The sequence below is a fragment of the Grus americana genome, chromosome 15, assembly GCF_028858705.1.
Source record: "Grus americana isolate bGruAme1 chromosome 15, bGruAme1.mat, whole genome shotgun sequence".
Lineage (NCBI taxonomy): Eukaryota > Metazoa > Chordata > Aves > Gruiformes > Gruidae > Grus > Grus americana.
The window spans coordinates 15,367,615-15,386,708 of NC_072866.1; the positions used below are offsets into that span (position 1 = coordinate 15,367,615).

The 19,094-nt window shown below is 41.4% G+C and overlaps 2 protein-coding genes across 3 annotated transcripts in view; both read right to left on the reverse strand.

The window, feature by feature from the left end:
• Window positions 1-167: 167 nt before the first annotated feature.
• On the reverse strand, window positions 168-6,041 carry BHLHA15 (basic helix-loop-helix family member a15). Of its 2 annotated transcripts, none has more exons than XM_054843189.1 (2): window positions 5,745-6,041; window positions 168-3,975 (listed from the first exon to the last, which is right to left on the reverse strand). In XM_054843189.1, the coding sequence occupies exon 2, from the start codon at window positions 3,496-3,498 to the stop codon at window positions 2,998-3,000; it is 501 nt and encodes a 166-aa protein (XP_054699164.1). In that variant the 5' UTR covers window positions 3,499-3,975; window positions 5,745-6,041; the 3' UTR covers window positions 168-2,997. The 2 variants fall into 2 exon arrangements, with proteins under 2 accessions (XP_054699164.1, XP_054699163.1); XM_054843188.1 differs by having other exon boundaries at window positions 2,235-3,534.
• A 1,335-nt stretch (window positions 6,042-7,376) lies between these two features.
• Window positions 7,377-19,094, reverse strand: part of LMTK2 (lemur tyrosine kinase 2) — a 42,460-nt gene continuing 30,742 nt past the window's right edge. The window contains exons 10-14 of the mRNA XM_054842817.1: window positions 17,974-18,123; window positions 14,835-17,736; window positions 13,201-13,336; window positions 12,525-12,773; window positions 7,377-11,400 (exon numbers count right to left, since the gene is read on the reverse strand). Of these exons, the coding sequence (XP_054698792.1) occupies window positions 11,372-11,400; window positions 12,525-12,773; window positions 13,201-13,336; window positions 14,835-17,736; window positions 17,974-18,123 (3,466 nt within the window). The 3' untranslated portion in view covers window positions 7,377-11,371. The remainder of the gene's footprint in view (window positions 11,401-12,524; window positions 12,774-13,200; window positions 13,337-14,834; window positions 17,737-17,973; window positions 18,124-19,094) is intronic.

Consider the following 19,094-nt stretch of genomic DNA (forward strand, 5'->3'; position numbering starts at 1 on the left):
ATTGGTTTCCTTCCTCTGCGAAAGTAACCAAACAGCAATTCCAACATGGCTATCCCACAGGAACATTTTAGTATTTGGAAACACTCAGATCTCCCTTACAATGCACTGATCTAGTGGACTAATGACCTTTAAAGCATCCTACAAAAAATGACAATAATCTACAAGTACTTGAAGGAGTAATTTATTGTATGACACACACAAAACCACAGAATTTAGGCTGGAAGGGACCTCAGGAAGTCATTTGGTGCAACACCCTGCAGGGGCAATACAATCAGGCTGCTCCAAGTCATATCCAGTCAATCTCTGAACACCTCCAAGGATGGAGGTTCCACAACAACCCCCCAACACCAGTATTTGAGGCCACCGCTGCTGCCGCCCAGGGCAGAGGCCCCAGGTCCTCTGTGCAGGCCACACCTGGGTAGCAGCGTCCTTCTCCTGAGACAGAGGTCCCTGCTGCAACGCGGTGCCAGGTACGCCGCCCTGCACTGCCTTCACACAGGCCCCAAGCCGTCCTCAGCAGAGCTGCTGGGCCCCTCCGGGGCCTGCCGCTACGTCCCGGCCCGAGCGCCCCGTGGGTCTGTCCTTCCGCCACTCCTCAGACATCAGCCTCCCACAGCAGCAGGCGCAGCCGAAGGCGCCAGAAGCAGCGCCGAGGCACACCGTCCCGGAGCCCCGCCGGGCTCCCCACGCTCCCTCAGGAGCGGCAGCGTCCCCGGCTCCTCTCGCGAGAGGACGAGCCCGCCAAAAAGCCTCACAGCCGCGGCCCCTCAGCCCCGCCGCTCGCTCCCGCAGCGAAGCGACGCCGCGCAAAGCGCCCACCCATCCGGGCGACGCCCCCCGCCTTCCCGCGTACCTCCCCGTCTCCGCAGCTCGCTCGCTCCGCTGGCGAACACCGAGGTCGCAGCCGCCACCGCCGCCCTCACGGCCGGGGGAAGACCACCCGCGGCTCGCGGGGCAGGCCTCTCGCCACGCCCCTTCTGGCGGGACGCTGGCGGCGCGAGCTGCCCGGGGCCCGGGCCTGCACCAGGGTGCGGTCACCTCTGCAGGCCGCGGGGAGTCCTGGCAGGGCACCGACCACCACCCTGACCTGCCCTGCGTGGGCCCGCAGTGCCACCTCCACAATGCTCCAATGCTCCTCTCCCACCATTCCAGGCAGAGGTGGGTCTGTTGCTACCAACAGCCTGTCAGGTCCTGCTCATGCTGACCTGTGCACTGAGAAGAGGCCAAATACCACCCAACGTACTCTCTGACCTGAAGAGATGCCAAGCAGGACAACTGAAAGAAAATGCCTTGGTGTTACTGATTTCTCCCATTATAGTGAGACAACATATAAATACATTAAGGGCCTTACCCATAAGGAGCAGCTGTTGAATGCAGTAAGATACAGCACTGTTACGGGAAGTCAAACCTGTAAGAGACTAGGCAATGCTTTCATTTACAGTTGAGTACTAGAAGGGCTGATCACAACTATTTTGGTGTGAAAACAGTTTAGAAACTAAGAAAAGCCCCAGTCGAGGCAGGATAGAAATTATTTCTGTCTCCAGTAAGGAAACCACACATATAAAACATTACATTGTTTACATCATACCTGTAGATCACTATGGTGGAAAAAAATAATTCACATCCCTTGCCAGCCTGCCTGGGGAACCTTACACCTTTTAGTCCACTTTACCAGCCCTGCTGGAGCAAAACAGCTAGCATGTTACAAGCTATGCAGCACAGCATAACCCTTCTGTGACGGCTCCGATCACAACCCTTCCTCAGGCACCGTTCCTCCTTGGATAGCCCTGCTTTGCAGGGAGAAGGACCACGCCGCACACTATTATCAATCTGTCTGGTGCAGGAGATGCCAGATTCTACCTTCGCTATCTGCACCACGGAGCAACAGGACTTGGGGTAGGAATGGCCGTAAGGGTGCTGTAGGCAGCACTGTTCCAACTGAGGGCACCTCAGCTTCTTCTTCAGGTATGAGAATACGAGAGGAAATGAGTTCCTCAGTGATATAGAACTTTTTACAATAAGATTGGGGGGGGAAAAAAGCACAGCTCATTTTCCTTTTTTGAAGAGCTCCTGCTTCATTTATTGTGCTTTATAATAACAGAATCTAGCGCTAACCCAGAAAGAATCCTGATCACATTACAGGCTTCATTAGCAAATAATTTGTAATTGCATAGGTCATTGTCTAACTTATGACTATACTAAAGCATTTTTATCATAGTTTTGGCAAAGGTAAGTCCTTTGTCCCTTATTTATTATTTGTATTACAATGGCGCCCAGAGACCCACTAAAGAAAAACTCAGCAAGGCTGGATGCTCTGGAAACACAGACCAGAAAACGTCCTCACTCTAGAGAGCTTACAATCTAAGAAAGCTTTGTAGATGTTTACATTAACAAGTCCCTTAAAAGATTTTATGTTTTGCAAGGTTCAAAATTATCAGAGCAGATCCAAAACACTCAAGGCAAATATATTCCGATTTGGTGGCCAATTTCCCTTATGTGCCACTTCACTCATCAAGTTAGTCAAATGCTGTCATCAATTTTCATTGCCTCAGTAGCAGGACAGATAAGAACAGAGTCACTGACCAGTTGGTGAACAGTGCTACAGCCCAGATTCTCAACAAGCTCCAGTGAATTCAGGTGACATGGGCCCAAATGCTCAACTCGCAGCCCTTCCAGGGAGGCTAATTTTCAGAAGTTACTAAATCTTCCCTTTCAAGTCAACTACAGTGTTACAGGATGGGTTTCCAGGCCCTGATGCACCACACAAATATCTCCATTAAGCTCTGAAAAATTCATACAATTTCATGTAATTTTTTATGTGCCATATAAGCTATAGCCATGAGTGTTACCTGTTTGTCTTTTTAAGAAAAAATAGGGGATAGCTGGAGGCAAAAATAATCTCTTAAAACCTCTATGTACTGACACATATTATCATGCAAGAAGGAAAAAGAATGATAGCAGTAGCTAACTGCAGGCATTTTGGCTGAAGGTGTGAATCTACACGGAATATTTTTGTAGATGTTCCTCATGATCGTCATCCCCATGTTGCTGTTGATAATGCTGATACAATTTGGACCCCCAGGCTCCCCCCATTCCTTCTGCTGCAGGAAAGTGTCCGTTGGACATATTGAGTATAATAGAGGTCAAGGATTTAATGTAATTTTTGGCCAGTGTGAGAGTCTCTATTTTGGAGAGTTTGTTCTCAGCTCTCACATGAGGGATCACCTCCCGCAAAGCCTGGAACGCGTTGTTGAGCTTGTGCATTCTCTGCCTCTCCCGCTCATTGCTTTCCAGTCTCCTCAAATGCCTGTCCTTATTGCTCCAGGGGTGCTTGGCTCTGGCTGTAGTCATCTTGCTGCTCTCCTTATTTCCCCCATTCCTCCTTTCTTTATGTCGCAAGCATTTCACCAGTTCTTTTTTTCTCATTGCTGTCTCCTCAGAAAATGCTTCTTTGTCAACAGTATGCCTTTGCTTCTTTCCTTTGGTTTTAGTCTTCATGTTTTGGTAGATGTACTGGTATTAAGCATCAATGTGCTGTAAAAACATGACACCGATATCTTTAACTGTTGCACAGTTCCATGCTGAACAAATGATCTGATGTAGGTTTGATATGTTTGTTTACTCGTTCACTACCAGAAAACCATCATTGGCTCATCAATTTAGTGATGTTCATTATAGAAGTTGTGAATGTCATTAGTTAAGATGACCTGTGCAGATGAACAGAGGAGAAAATCCCTTTTTAGAAAACAACAGATCCTCCTTCAGCTGGAAGGAAGAAGTTCCTTACAGGGGGAGCAGAGGCCAAGTGAATGGAACCATTGAAACAAAGATGCAGTGAATCCCCTACTGGTGTCCTCACATATGAGAAGCCAAGTGAAAAATAGACACCTCTACTTTCTTACGAGTAGACCTCAAACTAGAGATTTCTCCTCTCACTGCACATAAGAAAATGGTCTCCAAGCTGATCCAGTCTTCCTGTGGAAAGAGTGAACCACAACTCAAAAAACTGCACGAGTAAAATGGTCAATAGGTTTGATAACACATTGCCTCTGTTTTTTTCATCTCACATGCTTCTGTTTTCTTCCAGCTCTAGTTACCACAAGTTACAATAACCCCATACACCGCCTCATCATACGTAGGCAGGCTTATGTGGGGGTGTTAGAACCTGCAGGGTCTTACTCGGAAAGTAATTTCTCCTTGAACTCCTGGTAATTGCTTTTTGTAGGAATAGGCTTCCACTGTATTTGTGAGCAGTCCACTAGAGGGAAACGTGATACACTAACTCAGAGGCGCTCAGAAACACCTAGCCAGTTTTCACCACAGCACCTCTGCGTTCTGGGCTAGTCCCCGCCACACACACACAAAAAAGCATTTCCCTCTTCCAACAACGATCAAATAATGGTGGGGCTCAATTGCAGTTTCTGCCCCAGTTTAACAGCAGCAGAGCAGTACTTATTCTCCAGGTTATCCAAAAAGACACAGCAATGTTCCTTCCTCACATGTTAACGAGGCAGATGACACCACTGAAATTTTACCCTCCTTCAGCCCACATTCTGTGCCAACACTACATCTGAAGACAACAGCCTCATAGCAACCCTGCCTCTAACACCAGTGATCTATGGTACTATTTCCAAAATGCTTCCTTCCACTTTCTTCCCATCCACATAGTCATAGAAAGGTTTGGTCTTAAAAAAAAAAAAAAGTATTTTTATGTTGATGCTATTATGTAGGAGTGGTTAGAGAGTCAGTGAGCCAATAAAAAACCCAAACAAACTAGCCACAGGTGCTTGACTGTCCCAGTACAGAACATCAACCTTAGCTGGAGCAGGTGGTGAGCAGTTCCCGGGTGTGCTGCAGTAAATATCACTTCCTCTCTCATTTCTTTAGAGACGTCTTCAGCTGCTTGGCATTCACAGTGACTCAGTTCTCTGCCTGCAAAGGCATCCTTGCCATCCCCATGCTCCTTCCTACCAGGGAGGCAACTTTGCCAGAAAGGACAGGAATTCACAAAGCAGTTTGGTTAGGGTAGCAGCCAGGTGACAAATGCCGAGAGAAAGACAGCACCTAACAGCTTGTGTTGCAGAAGCCTAGAAGAAACGCTAGACACACATGGGTATCTTAAGCAAGAAAACAGGACTAAAGCCAAGCACTGGGCTTGTTCTGGACTCTTAGTCTAACTCACTTGGCAGAAGAGACATATCTGCAGGACAGAAAAGTAAAGGCGGGCACAAAGTCACCTTCCCCCCTCCACCACAAAAAGCACTGCGGGGGAGAGCAGAGAGTGAGCAGCTGCTGTTTGGAAGGAAAGCAGCCCGCAGGACTTGGTGATGAGGAGGTTCACAGAGGCAGCCAGCAGAGAAAGCTGGAAGAAAATGGAAGAGAAAGGAAGCTTCAGCAAACTGTGGGAGCAAAGTTGTCTGTAAGACTGCAGGCTAGGGGAAAGCAAACAGGATGATGTGGGATAAGTGGGTGCTTAGCTGGCCAAGGTTTGCTTTTGAACTGCTGCACGCTGCTGTAACCCCCTGAAAAACTACCTCATGGAGCCACAGCCAGGCTGCCGGGACCCCCATGGAGACAGCATGGGTGTGCAAGCAGGAAACAGAGATGAGAGGGAACCAGGACCAACAGACCTGGGGGGGGGGTGTCAAGAGAAACCAAAAGAGAACAAGCAGCCAGATACCAGTGAACTTTCCACCCTCTGCACCCGTCCATCAGGGTCACAGCATCCCTCCTCTGTGACTTACCGCTGCCACCAGCTGTGGAGAAGCTGCCTAGGGCCCCAGGGGTGACCTAGCAGAGACCTGTGGGAAGGCAGGAGCAGCAGGAGGGTCTGTGGAGGCAGCAGGGCTGCTGCCTGTCCTCCGGGCTGGGCCAGGCTCTGTCAGCAGGAGCCTGGGAAGGAACCAGGACCCACCCGGTGCTGAGAGGAAAGCTCCGGGGCCGGCAGGCAGGCGCTGCCCGGAGCTGTCGGAGCAGCGGCCAGGCCCCGAGCCCCGCTGCCCCGGCAGGTGCCTGCGCTGCCCCACGCCCGCCGCGACACGTCGCTTTAGCGGGGGGGGCGGGCCCGGCCCGGCGCAGGCGGGTGTCGCACGGCTCAGCGGCCGCCCCGCAGAGCCACCGGCCGTACGGGGAAGGCGGCACGCCTGCGTGGGGGCGAGGGAGTCGTGCCGAACACACGACCTCCTGCCCTCACCCTTTTTAGCCCCAGGGAGGGGACAGTGCGGGGAGCCAGCAGCCAGCACGAGGCACCGGGGCTTTGGATGTCACAGGGCTCTAAGTGACATCAAAACGGCAGGGAGGGGCAGGATGCAGCGTGCATCGAGGTGCTGCCACCAGACTGATCCCCGGCACTACAGGAGGGGTCAGCCTGGTCCTTACTGCAGCAGGTGGGGTGTCCTCGGGTGGGGGAGGCGAAAGCCCATCTCAGCTCCACTCTGCCAGGGCTGTGCAAGTTATCACACCACCTGCAGGAAGGGCCCACAGCCAAAACGCTCCCGACCCTTAGGAGACGACTGCCGATGGTAAAGATTGCAAATGCTCAAATTGTTTGCTAAAAGGTTCTATAGAAGACAGCTGCTCTAGTGCCATGGGACGTTTTACATCTGTTCTCAATAATGACCACTGTCTTGGTCAAGTTTCAGCCCAGTAGTTATATTTTACCTAATGAAGTTAAGTCATCTTGGTATCAGTTTCTCATTCCCAGGACTCAGACCAGCTGCGACACAACCTGTGGGCTTCCACAACAGCCCCACCACCTACCGACATCGCTGCAATGTGCCAGCACAACCTTTAGGTAACAGGCAAAGGGGGAAAACCAGTGCTCTGCTCCTGCCCCATGGCCTGTTTCAGCCTGGGCAGTCTCAATCTCACATGAAAGCAGCTACTAACACACACAAGGACTACATTTACCTGGCGATCTTCGGTCCTTTCAGCACATGTACTTCGATTAAAACAAACAAGAAAATCATCTTCTAGAAATAAATTCAATACACACTGAGAAAAACGTATCATTAACCTGTTTCCTGAAGGGTACTTAGAAATTTTGAAATCTCCATTCTTCCTAGAGGATTAAAAGAAATATTCTTGTTTTAGAATTACAGTTTGTATTTTAAGTATTGCTCCTCTACTGACTGCGTATACACGTTACCTGAAGTTCACGCAAGGGTGGTATTAGGAGAAATTAAAGGCAAATACACTATTTAGTGTGGACTCATCTGCTAGGGCTGTAGCCTTGAGCTCTTGGTACTTTTTCAACCTCTGGACACTAACAAAGATCTAATAGTAGAACTATACTAGACTGTGGACCTGATCCATCGCTGGCATCTGTTTAAGAATGAACAAACATAGACAAAGAGATTATAAATATATAACTGTATTTTATTTTTAATATTAAATATTTTTAAATTACAAGCAGTTTCTTGAATCACACTATGCATGATAATCAATATACAGTAGAAATTACAATTTAAAAATGTACACAATTTAAAGACATTTCGACCTGAAATTTATTAACTATGATATATTGCCATAAACCTCATACCTGTATTAAATTACAATAGGAAAACCTCATACCTATGATTTTGTTACATAGTTTCTCATTTACAAATAGAATTAAACATTATATATACACACACATCAGTACCATTTATCATTTAAGTTACACCTACATCTGTGCAAGTTCAAACAATTTCATAAACAAAACTAACTGTAAGTCTTATTCAAGTTTCTGAAAAACAGGCTGCTGGTATTACAAATACTTATTTTCAATAAGTTTATATGATGTTTGACTCTCCTCTAGATTTCTTCCAGTCTTGTACCAAAACCATTAACATACAGGGATATTTCTGTATGACTTAAAGCTGAAGTAATTTTGTATACTCCATTCTTATTTAAGGCTATTTCTTATAAGGCTAATATACTTGGATTCCACCCTTCACCAACTCCAACAAAAATAGCCATGTCACTAACACCTGACAATGCTGACATTTTAGCGTAGTGCTTAATTATTAAAAAAAAAAAAAAGGTCTTCCTACCAACCAGCCTCCTCATGAAAAAGATTGATTACTACATAAAAATCTGCTAAAAATACTGATAAAAAGAATGAGGCTTAAATGGCTTTCATTAGTGCATCAACAAGGATATGAAAAAATGTTTAATCCGCTCATTTCCATGAAAATGGCAGTTTCCATAAATGCAGTTATACACGCAACTTATCTGCGGCTTGGGGATGTGGGAGAGTACAGGTGTTTCCATTAAAACCAGACACTCTTCTCGCTCTGTTGGCTTCCCGCTACAGATCCTTGGTTCTAAACAGACTTCCTTAGGTGGGAAAAATCAGATCTTTTAAATAACATTAGTAGCCAAATTGAGACAATGCCTTCATTGTTCAAGTAATCAAGGTATTCTACTAGAGAAGGAATTAAAATGTAACCAGTCCTCATAATAAACCATTGAAAATAGATACATGTACTTCTAAAACGGAAACCATGCTTAAGTAGCTAGTGCAAGAAATTACATATAGTTTAATGAATGATTTGTAACAAATCCCCTTATTATAATGTAACATGTTGGAATTACTGATTCATCTTCATTGTGCCACTGACTGCTAGGCAGATACATTTAAATATTGCTAGTAGTTGATCAGATTTTAAACTATAAATTTTTCCAGAAAAGATCTTTTATATTATTGCAATCCAGCCTACTGGATTACTGAAATTAAAAATTATCATTTAAGTGAGGTGAGTCAACTTTAAATATTTCTTTCTTGTCATCGTACAGCTGAAGAGGACATTGCCTTGCTTAGTACCACACACATCCCAGCTCGTTTTGGAAAAAAATGCTCCTTTGGCAATTTGTGAGCAACGAGTCCACTTGGACGAAGGAGTAAACTTTCACTTCCTATGAAAGATCTTCTTTAAACCCAGGGTAAAGAATAAAAATCTTAGATTTCAATCAAGCAAAGGAAATTCCTGATGTGCAAGATAAACACCTGATTTTCCAGAATTTTAAGAAACAAAATGCACAACCAAATTGTAACATTCTGGAGTACAAGCTTTTATTTAACCTTGGACTATATTTTAAATCAAATGATTCAAAATTAAGGCTGAACTCCAGGTCTGATACAGTAGATGTTTCACGACACAAGGGAGATAAGCCCACACATTCTTTGCAGACCATTATGGAGTTTCATTCTTAGTTTTGATTTTCCACACAAAGTATGCTAAGAATTATAGAAGACAGATGAGATACCTTAATCTAGCTGTATTAAGGAGTTGTGTTGGAATTATGGAATTTCTAAGCAATAATTTGTGCACGAAGTCTACCTATATTTTTAAACATTGAGTAGCGCACAGCTTCCTTAAACCCTCTACAGTATATACTGTAAGCCTGTATTAAGAACTACTTGGCTTTGCCTCTTAAAGCATGTTTTGGGAAAAGACCATGAAAAATTCAGTTCCTTACTTCATACTGAAGAACAGTTCTGACTAACTTCGAACCTGAGTATCCCTTCAGATAGTTCTCAAAAACACATTGGCAACTTTAAATAACTTTATAACTAAATCATTCCCTTTTGATCGGTATGGAAACCATTCTGGTTAAGGGCTAAATAATATTGGAAAAAAGCAATTAACATATTTCTGTCATTTTAAAACATACTTAAAAAAATCAAAATACATATAGAGGTATACAAAACCAAACTTTACACATCTGAAACTATCTAGTCCTCCCATACATCACATGATGAAAATTCTCTGGTGACTGGATCTGAACACAGAGCACCTGGACCACCATTATACTGAAGACCCGCCAAAATAGCCACTAATACACAAAGCACTTCGTATTTCAGTACGTTTGTATTTTACTGTACTAAAATACAAACTACAAAGCCAGGCAAACCGTTCTTATCAGTGTCTCCTACAGATCCACAGCTGCATAAGGCATTCCAAGAGGTCAGGGATTTGTTTCTCAACTTTCGAGTAGTAAATAAGGATTTCTTGTTTTTTCCAAGCAGTTCAAAGGACTAAACTAGCTAAATGCATGGTAGAGTATGAAGGTTAAAAAACTCCACATTGTACTCCCTTCCCTACAGACAGCTTCAGAGCAAACTGTACTATACTGCATCTTTGGGTCAGTATGCATTTCAAGATGTACCACTGAGCCTTGCAGACATCTTAAAATAGGTCTGGCCTTTTAAAGGGTGCAAAATTGGGCGTTAACCATTAATCTAATTCTTAATTGTCATAACATCACTGAGAGGTAGATTTACCACAGGCCTGAATGGCAGCTCCAACCTGCAGTCAGCAGAAGAGTGAGCTTCAAAATTCACAGAATGTACAACTGAAGGGCCAAGCGCGCCCAAATCCAGTCGACTGAAATTAGTCTTTTTCTAAGATTCATAAATTCCACAGTTTTGTACAGCCAATTTTTTCTCTTCTCTCTCCAAGGCAGAAATTGTAGTAAAAAGTGGAAGGCCCTTAATCATGATATAGTCAGATGCTATTACAGTTTAAGCAGTCAGTAGGATTATATTCAGGAATTAAGAGACATTATCTTTTTCATCTAAAAATTCCAGAGTATATCATATATTCTTTTCCAGTTTCCTATAAAACATGAACACTAACAATCAATCTATAATCATTATCATTTAGAAATGGTACTGAATAGAAGATTTCAGCAAGTCTAACGTAACACTCAGAAGTTATGTACGTTTTACAAGTACCGTGCATAGCAAAGGCTACAAAAAAAGGACAAATTAAACTGGGTAATTGGGCCAATTCAACTTGTCTTATTTTCCTTGAAAGATTTCAGATTTTGATTCTGTACATCATCAGGAAATAAAGGAAGAATAATCCATAGTGCAATTGTAATAAGCAAAGTAATATGTAGTGATATCTTTTTGAATAAATATGGCTCACTACTGCTCAACTATCATTCATACAGTTTCAGCAACACAGCCACCTGTTGCACAGGACAGTTATACACAATTCTACAACAGGTGTATGTTCAAATAGATAATGAACTACATGGAAAAATATAAAAAGAATATTATACAATCTCATACATAAACCAGACTGTAGTGTAATTGCTTTACTTGTTTCTTAAGTTATCTGAAAAATACTTCAAGTACTTGAAAACAGCGGCAGAATCATCTTTCAATGAAAAGCAAAATTGCACTGATTTAAAAATACATTACAAAGTTAAATACACATTCAAATTAATGTCCTGATTTAACATTGCTTTCAGTGTTTACTTTCATTTCTTAGTACTTCTTGATTACCTGTGTTACTCCAGGAGGATCCAGAGTTTAGATAAAGAAGTTGCAGACAGTCTGTGTGTTTTAGGTATGCAGTCCGAGGAAGTTTTAATTTATTTAATCTTTTTCTCCATCTTCACTGCTTCCTATTAGTAGAGGAAAGGTCATAAGGTACAGTGAGATTCTTCTGCACAAGCCTCACTTCTTTGCAAGACTCTTCCTAGAACTTGGCATTCTGCTATTTCACACTTCCAAGTTTTGGTTAATCTTTCCCTCAAGCTTTCAACTACCGTAAACATTGGGTACATTTATACCTAAACATCTGCTTAAATCACACAGTTCAATGTCACTTCTTAGGACGCATAAGGCACTGTAGGATCTCCAAAATAATATCTCTTATCTGTAAGTTACTAAGCAGCAAACATTATCTAATCAATAAGCACAATACAAGAACAATACAACTCTATGTATAAACACTAATTACATTTTTATAGACATTGACCGTTAGCAAGGCTCACTGAGCAGTAATATTTAAATAATGCAACGTTTTATCAAGATTAATAATATGCTGAACTGATTCAGTCTGTTTATTTTTGCTTCTCTTAATCCTCAAAAACATATCAAAGCTTAAAAAAACCTTTTTGTTACAGACAAGAAAGCTTCTGTTAATACTGCTAGTACTCAATACTGCTGTGAACAGATTGTTTGGCTCCCCTGACAAACTATCCTACTCACAGCTCTAGAAAACATGCTGCAACTCTTGAATGTCAAGAATACACTTTCTAAAAAGCCATATGAAAAGAAACTGAACTGTAAAATAAGCTTAGACAACAATGGCAGGAACATTACATTCCTAGCATCCTCATCTTGTGCAAAGAAAATAAAATTGTGACTTATGACAGTGCCATCGGGAGAATTATTCAACTGTCATAGTGTGACAGCTATACAGAAGTGCTTCAGGACTGCATAGATTTCATTCATAGAAATATAGCACTAGGGGGTTTTTAACAGAAAAATTGTGGGCTTGTCCTGTAAGTTTTCCATAGAATATTCAACCGCAAGTTTGCAGCAACTTGGATGCAAAAAGCCTCAATCTAAACGGAAAGCTAGGTCTTAACTGAAATACAAGACTAGACATAACTTTCATAGTGTTCAAAATGCATTTTTAACTTAAGTATTTAAAATAGAACAAGATTTGTCATATCTACTACTTATACCTTTGCATAAAGTTTTTAATTTGTAGTTTTAAAATAATAACTAAATCACTTACCTCCTTGCTCTATATCGGAATCTGTAAGATGCGTCAGAGAAAAGCTTGCCATGTTTGCAGGAGAGATAGAGAATCTGGAATAAGGGGATGAATGTGACCAGTTCTGATCGAGAGTCCGGGAAGGTGGAGGTGGAGAGAAGTACTTTGATGACTGAAGAGGTGATTTAGAACTGATAAGACTATTAGCTGCCTTTGAAATAAAGGATGGCTCTGGAGAAGAGAAGTCATCATCCCATTCAAAACCCCCACCTGGGGGAAAAAAGCAAAAAAAAAGAGGCAATTTATAGCAATGTGAAGTCATATAGAGTTTTAAGAGCAAGCCCCTAGAAGGCTGCATTAACCCAAAACAAAAACCTTGTAGCTGTTCTGTTCCAGTTCTGTTGTAACTTAGAACAACTTGCAGCTGTTCTAGGTCACAAAGCTTTGCTGCCCATAGCTTGGTTGCCTCTCAAGATACCCTAGACACATCAATAGATAAGCAGCCAGTATTACATCACCAGCTTTGATAATCAGTAACACTACTGTCTGAGCCTAGCTGAAGTGTATGCTTAGGATGCCAAACTGAAGCCGGTATGGTACAGTGAATTTACAGATCATGTATAATTTAAATGACGTTTCATTAAGAACTACGCATAAAACGTCTCAGCCCCTGCTGTGTATAAATACACTCAGGTACCTTCTTCATCTGTTGAGCTTTCTGAATTTGCAAATCTGTTTAAGTAACCAAAACTCGAAGATGGAACAGGAGTGCTGCGAGAGCCTTCGCTGTTCAAGTCTGCTGCACGGTGTCCCAGCTCCTTAGTCGGCGTTTCCTAAGGCAAACAAAAGAACTCCTTTAACTCTTGTACACATGATGTATGCATGCCTATAGATGCAAGCATTCAAAAAATACACTCCCCCATCCGCGCTATCAAGTCTACTGTGGAATTAAATGTAAACTCTTAAGTTATTGCCACACAAGAAAAAACTTTGAGTTATAGATTAAGTACATGCACATACTTCTATTTCTAAAGAAAGTGGTATCAAATCTATGCTAAAATGCATACAGGAAATTATTATTTAAATATTATTCATGATACATAAAGGTTTCGTATTTCTAGGAACAAAGCTAAAACATCTTCCAGTTGAAAACAGTTCCCTTATCAACCTGACACGGGTAGGGTTTTTTCTATTTAATAAAGCCTTATTCCATCTCCCAACATTTTTTTTTTAATGTTTTTTTTTTTTTTTTTTTTACCCCTTAATCATACTTCAGGATAAAGAGATAGACTTTGTATGACCGGTATTTGAAGCAGCCAACATTTTATCAGTTACTGTAATAATAAGTAAAGAGTTCAACAACTAAGAGCAGTTTAAACACAGCTAATTTTTTTCCTTCCCCTCTGACAAAAGGATTACTATTCTACAGACTGCCTAAACACAAATATATCACCTATGTTTTCTATTCCATAACACAATTATCTCTAATATTTATGTGCGTCATCATAAGCAACATTTCCAAAGCTTGACAATGTGACTGTTCTTTTAAACTCACTGTACTGGTTTAGTTGCCATAATGTTAAAATGCAAATCCCCTCTGTATCAAGTTACAGAAGTTAAAAACTGATAAAGCAGAGAGGGAAACAAAGGTAACCTTGAATTTTATAAGCAGATCAGTATTTCAGTGAACTTGAATCACATTGGATTAATAAAAAGTAGCATTACCATCTAAATACTGTTCTCATCTTTATGGTTTAAGGTCAATTTACCTTAATGCTAACTAACACAAGATTCAGCATTAGGTTGTGGTTTGGTATTTGGGGGATTTTTGTTGGTAATGTTTTTTTTTCCTTCTCTTCTTTTGCAAAGGCATTTGAACTTAAAGTCCTCAAACTCATTAAACAGATAAACTGCTTCTATGAAGTTACAACAACATTCCAGTAAAATAAATTAATCAAGTCTGGTCCACAACAATGCTGTCTCACATATTCAAATTAAATATAGCTTGTAAACATCACAAAGACATCACTAAAAGCCACATTTCGTTCAACACGTGCAATCAAGGGTCCAAAGGCAATGGAGATTCAGGATTTGGCAACCAACTCTGCTCAAGGCAAAACCGCCCTTCACTTCAAATTAGTGCTGCTATTTACCAGCAGCAGCAAACTGCACCTAACCAAGAAAAAAAACATTTCTTTTTTCTTTATGAAGAAAAAAAAATAACCCACAAACAAGATAGTGACCTTGTAACAGCATGTCCACAAATAATATTAAACTATTCTACCACATCAAATCAACAAAAACTTTATTAGTAATTAAAAAAAGGGATACCTGATCAAACAAATAGACCGTCACATCATCAAAGAACGTTACAGCCTTTTTCTCATTTTTCCAATGCTCATGTTGCCTTTCATTAAGGGGTTTTGGAAGTTTCAACAAGCTTCTCAGATGTTTTCCATCATCCTTGTCAGTAAGTATCTCAGGTACTTGATGAACAGTTTCATCTTCACTGTCAGAACTCAGACTATGCATATGAAAAGTCCTCATGTCATCCTCAGAATCACTGTTTTCATCTTCCTCATCCGCATCATCACCATCTTCTAAATCAAGCATTCCAGAAACATCAAGTTTGCCAAGGTATTTTCCTTCAATATCTGGCTCTTTCAGTTTTTGTCCTTCAATGTGATAGAAGGACTTCTCACTGTTACTCAAATCTAAAGGACTGTGTACGTTATGCACAGACTTTAAGTCTCTGTGTGAAAGAAGTTCTGAAGTATTAGTGCCAACACAAGAGACTGTTTTATGGGAAGTCTCAGATACTTTTACTTCATCCCTTAGGTTACTTTCCACTGATATTTCCAGGGAACTCAGAGGTGCCTCAGCCCACCCATCAGGACACCCCTGCATCCTCACATCCATCTCTTGCATCTCCAAGTTGTGATTTAGTTCTAGTTTGGCATTTTCATTGTTGATATCCTGGTAATTCCTTACGTCACACCTTTGCTGTCTCTCTTCAAAACTGTAATCCTCTTCAGTATTGTTCTCTCCTCTACTTGAAGAAACACCACACACAGTCTCTCTTGACAGATTTGTGGCCTCTTCTGGTTTTTTATCTGGCTCAGAATCATTATCAGAGAAATAGGCAGAGTCTCTATACGAATTCTGATTTCCACCAAGAAAAACCTTTGGGGTTATTTCAAAATTGCTGTTCACTGCATCTAAACCAGGTGCTGCTTCTGAAACAATTATGACTGGATTAGAAGGTAAAGCACTGGCGTTGCTCTCGCTGGCAGCGCAGAGAGCTGTATCTACACTAGAAGCATCCTCAACAGCAACATGGGAAGTCCATTCTGGAGATTCCAGGTTCTCCGTTTCATAGCCACTGTCAGCAGGTTTATCAGGTGGCAAAAGTTTCTGAGGACTTTGAGCCTGTAAAGATTCTAAAACCTCATTTACATCTAAAGAATCCAAAGAATCAGGTGTCTCTAAGGCTTGCTCTACAGTTTGTATAGGAGATGAGCTGTCTTCCAGAAGACTATCCTGACTAGTACAATCTGAAATTAAGGTCACCTCTTCTGGAACATCCTTACTGTTCTCAAAATGATTTGATGTTTCTTGTTTTTCCTCCAATAAACATTCAACTTTTAATATGGGAGACTTATCTTGCAAGTTTCTTTTCTTATCTTCCTGATCACTACATTTTTCTCTACCAAAAGCTATTTCATCAGACTTGAAAAGCATTCCCTGTTTTATTTGTGCATCACACTCATCTGTTTCAACAGCAACACTGTAATATGGATTGTTTCCAACATTATTATTTTTGGCATTATTGGATAGCTCTTCCTGACAGAGAATATCAGTATTACAGGACATGACTTCGTTGACTTCCACATTTAAAAGTTTTCCCTCATCCTTCAAATAAGGAAGATTTGCACGTTTATGACATAAGTTATGTGCTGCTGAAGGACTAGAGGATGCCTGCATCTCTACAGTAGTCTGAGACTGAGAATTCAGATCTTTATTCATTGTCACTGGGTTAAAATTTTCATCTTTCACTGTTCTGAGATTTTCATGGATTAAAGAAAAGACCTGTGCATTTTCAGCCAACACAGGCTCAGGCTCTACAGAGTTTCTATTTGAGGTTTCTAATATACTTTTTAGAACATCTTCTGGTTTTTGCCCAAAATCACTGCTGGTTTTGTTAGACAATAACCCTGTTAATAAGTTTTTCTCTTGAAGAAATAAGAAGTTATCAGAAAGTTCTTCTAAAGTTACCAAGTCAGACTGGTTAGAGATATTTTCACATAATGAAACTGTTTCGTTTTCAGAAGCATTAGAATGCTCCTTCTCAGAAAGGCCCACTGCCTGTCTAGCATCCGTGTTCGAGTTTAACACAACTGGTTTGAAGTCTTTAGGAGTATCATTTGTTTCAGCAAAACCAAGTATTTTTCTGTTTGTCAGTTGTTCTGCTCTGTCAATGTCATTAAAGATATTCTGGAAAGGACTTTCTGGACTACTAGCAGCAGGCAGAAATTCCTCTTTAGGATCTGTATTGTAGTGGAAGAAGTCCCCGTCAGTGCTAGATTCTTCAACATCAAGATCCCTGAGAACCGTGAAATGAGAACTTTTTTCTTGTACAGCTTCTTGATGATCAACTTCCGTAGTTAGTACAACTGATTGGTTATCAAAATTCATGCTGCAGCCACTTCCTTTTTCTTCTAATTGGATATAGTAGTCATTTCCAACAGAAAGCTTGTGTGCATCAAACACAGGCAGCACCCCAGGGACAGCAAGTGATGCTTCCTGACCGCTTCCATCCTGTGCTCCCGACCCTTGCTCTGAAAGTGACCTCTCAAAAACCTCCACCGGAAAGAAAATACTTGTGTATGTCATTGCTTCATCAGGATTCACATGACCACATTCATCAAAATGATCATGCTTAGCTGCCTCCCAGATGTATTCAAAGCTGAGACCCTGGCTTGTTTCGGTTACAGTAAGAACTTCCTCCATCTCATGGCCAAGTCTATCTCCTGTGAAGTGATCTAAGATTGGAAATGCAGAATTATTTGTTTCTCTATTTGAGGTGTTTGGTTTAAGAGCGTTCCACTGCTGTTCGAAATCAATCTCCGAGTCCCTCTGGCTTTGCATGCGAAGGTAAGTCAACAGCCTGTGCACTTCTTCTGCTGTTGGTCTCTTTTCTGGAAGTAGCCAACAGAACTGCAGAACTTCATACCTACACAAATAAGAAACATGTTTCAATAAGCTTCACGCCAAAAAGGAATTCATAAAGGAGTAACAATTAATATCACTGGCAGGAACTTCCATCTATAGCAACTTCTTTTACTCTTGTCTAGAGCTTCTTTGCCAGGAACATGAATCCACGTAGCAATTTCAATATATTAAGAGAAATGAGTAATTTGAGGAACTTCTTCAGCAGCTTTAAGAATAAATAAAAACATTTTAAGTTTACCATCTGTCAGAGTATGGCTGCTCCAGGCGTGGCTTGAAGAGTTTAACCTGCTTCTCCCTTATGACATGGGTTAGGACTTCCCTGTCAGAAAAGTCTGAGTAAGGCTGAGCAGCATTCTCAAACAGCTCCCATAACGTGACACCCAGGGACCTGAAAAAGAGAATGCAGAGTCATTTGCTGCTAAGAACTATTTTAAAATTGCTTTTCTAAGAAGATATTATGCAAAGCATAACTGGCAAGAAGAAGCAAATATCACTCTCCCATTGGCTCTGTAGTAACCTCAGAACCTGTTAACTCATTTTGTTGGACAGAATGCTAGAAGCCTCAAGAATAAAGTTGCTTGAAGGCAAGGACAATGAAGGCAACAAAATATAAAAGGCCCCAAATGATTCAACTATGGAAGAAATACCCACATATTAAAAGAGTAGAAAATGCCTATTTAGAGAAGCAAAGTGAAAACACCTTATGGTTAGTCCAACAGTAGGAAAGCTTTCATCAAAAGTTGCAGCTATGGATCAAACTGCTAGAAAACTAATCTTTGTTTCAGTTTGCATAAAATTACTTATTTTTAAGCTGCAGTGGTCACAAGCCACCTCTTTGTTCAGCGCTGTATACAACACTAACCACATTTTCAGTGATTAGAGTTGATGCTGATCTTTGGGCAACCTTTCCTCGCTCAAAAAGCAAATTAACTGACTCTGCACATATTATGGTAGAATAATTTAGATTGGAAAGGGTCTCTGGAAATCATCTAGTTCAGACCCGTTCAAAGCAGGTCTGTATAAAAGGCAGTAAAATTCAAGTTGGAAACCTTAAGACCCGAGGCTGCTTGTAGTTTAGATGAACAGCATGATCTGAGGAAGCCTGCTTGAAAAAAATGCAATAAAATCAGTACTTCAATAATTTCTATCTATCCTACTCGCTTTCTGCAACCCTGCCTTTAAATTAGCAAATAAGACCTAGTTTACTATTTAATATCCTTAGAATATAAAAGCAGGAATTTAACTACAACATTTTCAGAAATGTTAGCTTACGCCCCAATTTCCAGTATCCAAACTTCTTAGCACTGGAGAATTGGAGTGGAATTTGGCAATTAAAAAAAAGTTCATCTTCAAGATTTC